This window comes from Astatotilapia calliptera, chromosome 23, assembly GCF_900246225.1.
Source record: "Astatotilapia calliptera chromosome 23, fAstCal1.2, whole genome shotgun sequence".
In the NCBI taxonomy this organism is placed as follows: domain Eukaryota; kingdom Metazoa; phylum Chordata; class Actinopteri; order Cichliformes; family Cichlidae; genus Astatotilapia; species Astatotilapia calliptera.
Window position 1 is genome coordinate 96,109 of NC_039323.1, and position 10,699 is coordinate 106,807.

The 10,699-nt window shown below is 41.0% G+C and overlaps 1 protein-coding gene across 3 annotated transcripts; it reads right to left on the reverse strand.

Annotated features, from left to right (window-relative positions):
* Positions 1 to 660: 660 nt before the first annotated feature.
* On the reverse strand, positions 661 to 5,984 carry plaat1 (phospholipase A and acyltransferase 1). Of its 3 annotated transcripts, none has more exons than XM_026159334.1 (5): positions 5,865 to 5,984; positions 4,812 to 4,861; positions 4,361 to 4,499; positions 1,446 to 1,714; positions 661 to 845 (listed from the first exon to the last, which is right to left on the reverse strand). In XM_026159334.1, exons 2-5 carry the CDS (start codon positions 4,836 to 4,838, stop codon positions 744 to 746), a joined length of 537 nt encoding a protein of 178 aa, XP_026015119.1. In that variant the 5' UTR covers positions 4,839 to 4,861; positions 5,865 to 5,984; the 3' UTR covers positions 661 to 743. The 3 variants fall into 3 exon arrangements, with proteins under 3 accessions (XP_026015119.1, XP_026015117.1, XP_026015120.1); XM_026159332.1 differs by lacking the exon at positions 5,865 to 5,984 and adding an exon at positions 5,595 to 5,805; XM_026159335.1 differs by lacking the exon at positions 5,865 to 5,984 and adding an exon at positions 5,203 to 5,222.
* Positions 5,985 to 10,699: the final 4,715 nt, after the last annotated feature.

The following is a 10,699-nucleotide window of genomic DNA, read 5'->3' on the forward strand; positions in this document are numbered from 1 at the left end:
GCAGCTGTGGCTACAATGTAGCTGCCATCACCTGTGGGTGGATGACTGGATGTAGTGTAAAGTGCTTTGGGGTCCTTAGGGACTAAGTAAAGTGCTATACAAATACAGGCCATTTACCATGGCAGTCTGAGCAATGTAAAATAAGACTGTAATTCATTCATTCAACAACTCTCCATTACCCATTATTTGCTTTCATCTAATGGCATCACTCTTTACAGATCAAAAATTAATTAAGTGAAAATAACACACCATGCTTGGTTTGCTGAAATTACAGAAAACAGGGATCCACAGTATTTACTATGGCCTATACTGGTGTCCAGCGTGCTTATAGTTTTTCAGTTACAAAGGTGATGATACATTTCTGTCCATCCATCTCTTTAGGACCTAATCCCAGCTGCTATAGGGCAAGGAACGGGGTACACCCTGGACAGGTCACCCATCTGTCGCAAAGAGACAGACAACTATTCACACCTACAGGCAGTTTAGATTCACCAATTAACCTAACCCCATCAAACTATGATTAATGCTCCATGGGTTAAAAAAAATAATTTGGTCAAATAATTCACAACTCCTGCCTACAACAAAGACTGGATCAACAAACAACTGCGGCCATATTGTAATGGTATATGGGGTTTGTTAATAAACATAACATCATTTTTTAAATCTTTATCAATGTTTATTTTGTTATTTTTTATCACAGCCAAATGAATTTAGGGAAAACACTTTAGTGAAGACTACAGCTGTCAGAAAGGCCTGTTTCTGGACCGTGTGTTGATCAGTCCCAGGACAGAGAAGGCACTGGCTGCTGCCGTCACCAAACTGATGGCCCCAATGGCTCGTGAAGCCTGTGGAGACAAGAAGGAGGGGCAGGGCGTGGACTGCAAGTTAGAATAGGAGCAGCAGAGGCTGATTGATTTTATTGCATATTTACAATACAGCATGATTCCAAACTTAACAAGACTAACTCATTAGTCTGTAACTCAGATTTGCCTAACTTATAAGAGGAAGCAGGCAACAACACATTTATTTACAGTAAACCTTTTTTTCCCGTAAACTCTTTTGAGCTGATTATTTAATTCAAAGCTGATTTGTTGTGTAAAGATTAAGGCTTTGGCAGGATGTATTTGGCTCTTAAACATAGCTTTAAAGTAGATTTGGATGTCGTTGTTTTCAATACAGAACATGGTCATAATTAAAGCAATTATAAGATAATATGTGGGTGAAAAATAGAATTATGAATTATATTTTGGGACAAAGTATCATGTTTTCATTTTAGTGGTATAGTAGAGCCCTGGGATGGATAAATCCCTGATGTTAAGGTTCACTCTGATTTGCCACTTTGGTCAATGTTTTTAAATGTCTGACAATGTGAGACTATGACAGGGCCAATGTTTTGGATTTATTAGTCGCTTTTAGTGACAGAAGCAGAACAAACAGTGAGAGACCTGCTCAGACACCCCCTCCCCGTAACGAAGAAGGGTAACGAAGTGCTCGCAGTTGCTCCCCAGCAAGTCATAAGAGACCTCCTGGCCAATGAGGACTTGTGCCCGCTGGATGATTTCACAGACAGGGAGGGGTGTGTGGTTGTGGTCATACTTGTTGTTGACACGGTAGGAATCACTTCCCACTACCTCCTTCAGTAGCTGCATGCGTACCACTGCCTTCCTGCTGAAGACAGACTTCACACTGGACATGGCGGCTGCCTGGCTCTCATCTGTGGGAAAGGAGAGATGATTTAAATTGTCAAAGGGAAGAGAAGAAAGACTCTTCTGTAGGCTAAGGCTAATGACGCCAGACTTAAAGACCAGATATAAACACATTAGCACAGTGAAGCTGGAGGATGAACGCTAACCTTTTTTCCACTCGATAAAAGTTAACGTGAGGGTTCCTGATGTTTAGAGACAAATGCAATCACAGGATGCTGTAAATGGACCAAACTTCAGTCAAGAGAACAACTGAGCTGTACGTTTTCATTTTTTTTAAATCTCTCAATCAGAACATACTCTATCATGTTTAGGTGGAAACTAGCGAGCTAACCTCCTGCTAACTTCAAACTCAGTTAAATTTCATAACTTCTGTTTTCATGGATGCCTGGATGTTAAACTGAATTGTTACACCTGGTAAAGCAGCTGATCATTTTATTAAGATGAAAGAATTTAGACAGTTTGTAACGCTGAGTTATACCGCAGTGTTCATTTGACTTTGGGACCTGAAGCGGAGTTTGGACCCAGAAACAGCTAATGCCATCAGACTAAAAGACCGGATAGAAATGGGGACGTTTTCAAGTATGAAACAGGGGGAGGGGATGCCAACATCTGCAGATAACAGGGGCCACACGCTTGTCAAAAAAGGGTAAAAACAAGTTTTGGTTATAAGGGGGTGAAAATTGTGATATGTTATCCCAGCCCGTTTCACAGTGAATGCAGTTCACTATGAAAAAGGACATTTTTACAGGACTCTGGGTGTATTTGTGAAAAAGTAAGAACATCCTCTCTCTTTCCCTGGAAAATGCACATAATCATCAAAAAGTGTGAGCACCTCTATAAAGTTTCTGCAGTTTGCTGGCCTGGAGCATTCAGATGTGTGTAAACACGATCCTACAATATTCCCAGGAGTGCACATCATAGCCCCACGATGACCCAAGAGCTACATCTCAGACTAAAGGCTTCAGTCTGCATGTTGAATGTTAAAATTCATGACAGCTAGAAAAATACTGAACCAGTATGAATAGTTTGCCAAGATAAAGCCTCTTTTCTCTAAAAATGAGCACGACAGGAGAGTTTAGGCTTGCAAAGCTGCATCTGGAACAATGGCCCTCACTTACTAACAGTGCATACACAAAAATGTGTGCATGATTTATGGATACAAACATTTCATGCACAAATCAGTGATTTATCAGTATTTTCATACCTGAATTTGTTTACATGTTACATGTTACTAGTCACTGCACAGTGGCGTCAGAGTGGGTATTTCAGTTTAACAGGTCAACAAAGTTGTATTGTATTCATTTTTAACCTCCTTTCACTCTTCCTTCAATTATTTGATAAACGACATCTCAGGAGTTATGAAGTGCCCAGACCTTAGTGAAATAAACAAAGCTAAAATTAATTTGAATTCAAATCAATTCAATTCAATAAAACTTTATTGATCCTGAAGGTTGACCCCGAAAGAAATTGGGTTAAGGCTGCCGACCTTTGCCAGCGCCATCTTACCCTCCGACCATACATACATTAGACAAACATCACATGGGGAAGACAGGTCAGAGAGGTATAACAATGGAAAATGCACAACATGAGAAAAGACGAGGAGAAAAAATAACTCCCCCCAGACTGAGCTCCAACAGGAAGATCAGTTTGAGAACAGAAAAAAACACCTCAGCACATAAATCATCACATCTCACAACATAAAGACATGAGCTTCGAAGGCGTTTGGAGGGGGTGGGGGGTGAGTGTAGGTCTGTGTCAGTGTACATGCGTGTGTGTGCGTTTTCCATGTTCAACCGAGAGAAAGTGTCCCTTCACCCGGTTATGCAAAAGTCAACAATCTTCGATCAGCGCGGATGGCCTTGAAGGAAGGTTGTTGTTCCAGTCAGCTTCAACCTTGGCAGGCCTTCAGCTGGTGCCAGTGGGATGGCCGTATGAGTGAAGATGGTGAATATTTAGTGCGAACAACTGCATCCAATTTTACAATTGGTCTAATGTCCGTCACTGGTCACCAATTCTCTCAATTCCCGTTGTTCTTCTCCAAGATCGTATCCATATTGAGTTCAAAACACAGTCTGAGTACTCACTGCCCTGCCCATCGTCTATCACGTCGGCCAGCCTTGTGGGATTTTGAACAGCTGTAGCCGCTTCTTGTACTTCGATAAGCCAGGTCTGAGCCAGCTCCAGTCAGCCAGAACGCTGTTATCATGGTTCTGAATTGGTAGATGTCGTTCATTGTCCTCCATCGAGAGTGTCGCCAGACAAACGATGCAACCGACCATCGAGTATCCGGCAGCAAATGTCTCCGCAGGACAATCGGGCTCTCCCAAGCCCAGGAAGGTGTCAATTCCGCTACGGGACCAGTTGATCAAATCCATAATTCTTTCGGTTTTAGAGAACAAGACTGAGAAACTCTTTGAGGGTTAGAAAGCGAGACTATACAAAAGACATGAGAAGCCAAGCAGGAAAGATAAGGGAGAGGGAGAAGAATGCGACCGCCTCCGTCAAGAGCCAAGAGAGAACTGTTCTCTAATTTAATTAAGCATCAGGATGTAGTTTGTAATGTGAGCCTTTTAACCTCAGTCTAAAACATGACAGGTTTATGTCAGATTTGTGAGGATAGCCGCAAGTTTTACGTTAGAAACTCTTTTACTGACCAACAGGAGTTAAGTTGATGATGTAACCATCTCCCAGGTAGAGAGCCCAATGCTGATAGGCTGGTCTGAAAATCTCAATGAGGTCACCAGGCTGGGGGTCACCGGAGAGGGCAGGAAGGTCCAGCTCATTAGAGGCCATCTACACAGAGAGCCACAGAGAGACATACATGCTTAAAAGGACATTTAAATAACAAAAATAACAGAAATATTTAGTTGATAGAATATTTGTCATTTTAGAAAATGTGAAATCTGTAACACACTTGCAAAATGTGAAGTCTTTCTCACTAGATTTGAGAAATCTTATCGCTGCTACATGCTTACAGATTATATAATTATTATTGATAAGGAAAACTGCTGCTAGAGTGACCGCTCACTCATATGTGTATCCCTCTCTGCTGTCATTCAATCCCCAAAACACACATGGCTAATGCACATTATCCAGCAAACTTACATTAGAGTTTTGTAGTTGTTTATCCATCCCACATCATGCTTCCACAAATTCTAAGAAGAGAGGAAGAACAGAGAGAAAATCCTTTCAATTCAGCTGATAAATACAAACTGCTTTTACACCAAGAGATGGAGAAATTCCACTTTCCTTTCCTAGTCTGATAAGATTCGAAAGGGAAAATAACAAAATTCCCAGAGCAAGAAAATGCTAGATAAAACACAATGTAAAGGTCACCCATACATACACGCACGCACAATACACACCAGCTCGCACAGACAATACGCACATGAGCTCTTGTTTCACCTGTGCTGCCACAATAGCAGCAGCACAAAAGGGAAGCTGACAGAAAATAGTTTGAGCACAGGTTATTTCACACAGGAAAAAAATATTTCACCTGTCATTTCATGTCTTTAATTCCCTCTCTCTCTTATTTTTCTTTCCTGGATGATAATGATTACAGTGTGAATATTTCCCAAGGTCAGAGTTTAATGTTGAATAAAATTTCACTTGGATGGCATGAAATCAATATCTGCCTGGGAGAGCAGCTGCTATATCCATCTCATTATTAATGTATGGTGCCCAAGACACATTGAAAATAAGTGTCCATACATTATTCACCAAATCAAAACCGCATCAGCATCTGAGAGCTGCTACAAATACAGAAACATACATGTATAAAGTCATGTGACAGAAGTATATTGTAATAACTAAATCGAGGTTACAGACCAAATAGGCAACACTGAGCAAACATTTTAAAGAGAAAAGGCGTCCAAGAGTAGTACTTACTCAAACACCAGCAGCTTTTTCTTCCTCACCATTTTAATTCCCCATCATAAATTCACACAAAACCATAAAGAAATTCAAGAGAAGAGAAAAAAAGAGGTTCGAACACGAGTTCCTGAGAGGATGAGCAGATTTTGAATATCTCAAAGCAAAATGAGAGGCTGGAGGTCCTGGTGGAGGTATTTCACTGTCCACTGTGCTGACTGATAGCAGTTTGTCCCAGCTGTCAAAGTGACACACACATATAAACACGCACACACAGGCATTTCCTACCTGCTTTTGTCCCATTCAGAAGGAGCTGTTTGCACATATATAGCTGGTTTCAGATTAACTCTGTCTGATCACTGTTCCTGGAAACTGACAGATGCACAAAATATCTTACATCGTGGAGTTTAGGTACAACACCTGGTGGACTGGTGTCAGAATAACAACCTGACTCTAAATGTTCAGAAGACTAAAGAGATGGTTGTTAACTTCAGGAAGAGCTCAATGGCCCACACCCCACTGCACATCAACGGATCTGCTGTTGAGATGGTCATCAGTGTGAAGTTCCTGGGTGTGCACATATCAGCTGACCTCTCCTGGAACCTGAACACAACCACCATCATGAGGAAAGCCCAACAACGTCTTCACTTTCTTAGAATCAGAATCAGAATACTTTATTAATCCCGAAGGAAATTAGGGTTACAGCAGGCAGCACGCTAATGGCACATGCGCACTTACAAAGGAACCTTCTGACCAACTTTACACAAACATCACATTGGGGAGACATGTCAGAGAGGTAGGCTGATAGGAAAAAAAACAACGAAAATACATAACATGAGGTAAGAGGAGGAGAAAAAAAACTCCACTCAGACTGAGCTCCTAGTGGGAGAACAGTTTGATAACAGAAAAAACACCTCAGCACAAAAAGCACATGACTATCAATACACCATAGAAACACAAGACAAGCAACAGGGGCGGGTAAAGGGTGAGAGAGAGCCGGTGTAGACAGCGCATCCGGTCCTGCAGCATGTCTGCGCTGGTCCAGTCGACTGCCATCTTCCCCGGCACAAGCATCGAAGGCGTTTGGAAAGGGAGGGGGGATCAGTGTGTGCATATCAGTGTATGTGTGTGTGTGTCCAGAGTTCAGCTGAGACAGTGTCCTTCATCCTGCCAGGCTAAGTAAACAGTCTTCCAGCCAACCCAGGTGGCCTTACATGGAATGGGGGGAACAGTCTAAACACAGTCGTTATCATTAAGAAACTGAAGAAGGCCAGTCTCCCTCCTCTTATCCTCACATTATTTTACCGGGGAACCATTGAGAGCGTCCTCTGCTGCTACATCATTATCTGGTACGGGAACTGCACCCTCGCTGAAAAGAAGTCTCCGCAGCGGATCGTGAGGACAGCAGAGAGGATCATTGGAGGCCCTCTCACATCCATCTCCCAACTCTCTGACAGACACATCATTCGACGTGCGAACAGCATAGGGAAGGACACTTTCCACCCCTCACATGCACTATTCTCCCTCCTTCCATCTGGCAGACGGTTTCGCAGCATTAAAACTGTAACGACCAGACACTGCAAGAGCTTCTTCCCCCAAGCAGGCAGGGCCCTCAACTCACTACCACAAAAGGACTGATATAAACATACACCTCTACAAACACCTTGCAATAATCATCAAAAGACTCAAAAACAACAAATACTACCACAAATCCACTACGAACTGGTCCTGGGAACACTATGCTTTGCACACTCAGTCACAGAGTTCTGAACACACACCGAAATTATATTATATTTGCACATTTTGCACGTCTTTGTCTTGTCTCGTTAATATCCTGACAATAACTTGAAACTGGTATTCAATACCTACTGCACATTCCACTTTGTCTCTGTCCTGTCTTTGTTTATCGTACAGTTAATATTTTACAGTTACCATTATAGTATTGTATAGAATTGTATAGTTAGTAATTAGTACCTTTTTATCCCTTAATTTTATTATTTATTTGTAATTCCTAGTTTTATATCTCTTGGAGATATATCCTTTATATATGTATAAATGCACCATGGGGGGCTTAGGGTGAAACAGCATTGCGGTACACTGTATACTGTGTATACTACTGTATTGACAATAAAGCTCTTGAATCTTTACTTTAGTAACCAAACTGCTGCTGAGATTACCAGTTTGGCTGTATACAGTGCTGTAAAAAAGTCGTTAACTCTTACTTTTGTACATCGTAAATTAATTGTGATTAACCACTTTTTTGTGTGTTTCTTTGGAAAGCTGAATTTAATGTCACTATTCACACTCAGGCCTGATTACTGCCAGATATAATGAATCAAAAAATCAATAAAACAGAACCTGTCTGACAAAGTGAAGCTGGCAAGAAGACCTCAAAAATCAGCACATCATGCCATGGTCTAAAGAAACTCAACAGATGAGAAACAAAGTCATTGACATCTATCAGTCTGGAAGGGTTAAGGTCATTTCTACAGCTTTTCTAAAGACTCCAGTGAACAACAGTGAGAAAACCTGGGATAGTGACGAACCTTCCCGACCAAAATTGCAAGAGGACAGTAACGACTTATTCAAAAGGTCACAAAAGAACCCAGAACATCTAAAGACCTGCAGGCCTCAATTGCCCTAGTTAAGGTCAGATTTCATGATTCAACAATAAGAAAGAGACTGGAAAAATGGCATCCACAAGAGAGCTCTAAAGAGGAAACCACTGCTGACCAAAAGGAACATAAAGGCTTGACTGCCAAAATTTGCCAAAAAACATCTTGATGATCCTCAAGAGTTTTAGGAAACTATTCTGTGGACTGATGAGACAAAAGCTGAAGCTTTTCCATAAAGGAACATCATACTAACAATCAAACATGGTGGTGGTAGTGTGATGGTCTGGTGGTGCTTTACTGCTTCAGGACTTGGACAACTTCCAATAAGTGATGAAACCATGAATTCTGCTTTCTACCAGAAAATCCAGACAAAGTATGTCCGCCCTGTTCGTTCCCTGAATTTGGCTGATTTAAAAATGTTCTGCAAAGAAGGCAGGCAAAAATTTCTCCACACTGATGTGAAAGACTCATTGCCAATTACCAAAATGATTGCTTGATTATAGGTCTTGCTGCCAAGACTGGCACAACCAGTTATTAGGTTTCAAATGACCTTTTTCACATAGAGCCAAGCGTGGATAGCTTTTTTCCCCACTCTTGATCATGATCTAAAAAGTGCATTTTGTATTTACTCTGGTTATCTTTGTCTAATGCTAAAAATTGTTTGATGATCTGAAAAAGATCTGAAAGTGTGACAAATAAACACACACAGAAGAAAAAGAAAACAGAAAGGGCAAATACTTGTTCACAGCACTGTATGTATTCTAAAAATGGTGTGTAACCTCTATCAAACTGGGATAGGGCACAAACATCAACCTGGGTTGAGTTGCTGTCGTATTTTCATTTTTCAAAGGTTTTTACCTTTGGTTTCGTTTTAAATTTGATTTTAGTTTAATTTGGTTTTAATAACAGGTTTACCGGGTATGGTGCTTATTTTTTTCAGTTTCACTGGGTGTTTTTTTTTTGTTTGTTTTACTTTCACTTCACTTTCACTAAATGCTTAGACGTTTTTTGCAGAAACATGTGCAGAGAGTCTGTTTTTTAAATCGTATATCCTGGACAGGCGTTTACAGTAAAGGAGAGCTCCGGGTCGGACACATTCTTTGCTCATTGATTGGCTGTTTCCGGACAACCGTTTCGTCACTTATCTCCGCCCCCTGTCCTGAGACTGGAGCTGACGCTGGCGGGGGCTGCGTCAAATGGAAGAACAGGAAGTCTAGACACTTAAAGTTTGAAAATAAAAGAACGGTCAGGACAATTGGCCGCTAAAGCGGTTTCAAAGAGAAAAAATATATAGAGTCGATATTGTTTCTCAAGGGTGACACGTTTAAGTTCTAAAAACAATGGCAGCGGTAAAACAGTAAAACACACGTAGTTCAACAGCAATTAAACTAAAGCGACATCAGTTAGCAGCGGTCACATTTACAGTACTGTACTTTCTAGTAGGGGTGGGTTTTGATAATCGATTTATCGATTAAAATCGATTCTGGCTTGGATAACGTGATATCGATTCATTAAAATCCTGAATCGATTTTTTTAACATTAATTTATTTTGCCCGAAACGCTAGAATCTCAGGTTAAACCTCACAAAATTTCAAGAACCCCCAAACAGCTAAAACAGTAAATGAGAGCAGGAACACAGATTCTGCACAAAGATGTAAACACAAAGCTCGGACCCGCCGATGGATCAGAATCAGTGAGATGTTGCCTTTCTCTCACATGACGGCACGGACACAGTCGGGGCTGAAAGCCGACAGCTCGCTGATTGCGAAGTTTCGGCGGGTCCGCGCTTTGTGTTTACGCCCTTTTGCGGTGATTCTAAAGCTGTTAGTTTTATCTCTCTCCAAACATTATTGACCGAACCAGCAGCAAAAGAAGATCCAAACTACGCTTCATAAAAACATCGTCATGAATTCCCTCTGACTTTTGCTGTTTTGCTTCCACCACACTTCATGCACATCTCTCTTTCTTTCTCTCTCTCTCAGTATACTTCAAGAACAGTTTCCCGTCTAAAAATCTGTTTTCTGCATTATTCGCTTGCTTGTTACGCACAAGTCTACTGTTGTTTACAGCACTGTCGGCCGCTGTTTAACTTCAGAGGTAATGTTCATATGTTGATTAATGGTTTTCTTTTGTTTCTGATGTACTGCAGAATATTTTTATAAAATCCCAGGCCAGGAAAATCACCTTCGTGTTTTTCTGTGTTTTATCTTCAGCTACTTTGACACAAAGGCATCTGCTGTGATGCTCACACCTTTGATAAAGTCTGGAAAGTGTCAGCTTCCTTTTTATAGATAGAAAAATATGTAAATGTACTGATCTGAATTATAATATTTCTGACTGTCTGAGGCAAAATTTCCCAGATTTAAATCGAATCGAATTGAATCGAATCGTGGATCGAATCGATTCGGGGCCTTGTGAATCGGAATCAAATCGATTCTAGAAATCAGTGAGATACCCAGCCCTACTTTCTAGTGTTTCTGTCAAAGCTGCATTTTATTTTGAAAAGTT

What these genes read in the sequence shown, in the direction of transcription:
- plaat1 (XM_026159334.1), bottom strand. Translation starts at nt 4,838, where the DNA reads ATGGATAAACAACTACAAAACTCTAAT. An exon ending in CATCAACTTAACTCCTGTTG is followed by an intron (nt 1,715 to 4,360) that starts GTCAGTAAAAGA and finishes CCTTTCCCACAG; the next exon opens with ATGAGAGCCAGGCAGCCGCC. An exon ending in GGGAGGGGGTGTCTGAGCAG is followed by an intron (nt 846 to 1,445) that starts GTCTCTCACTGT and finishes TTGTCTCCACAG; the next exon opens with GCTTCACGAGCCATTGGGGC.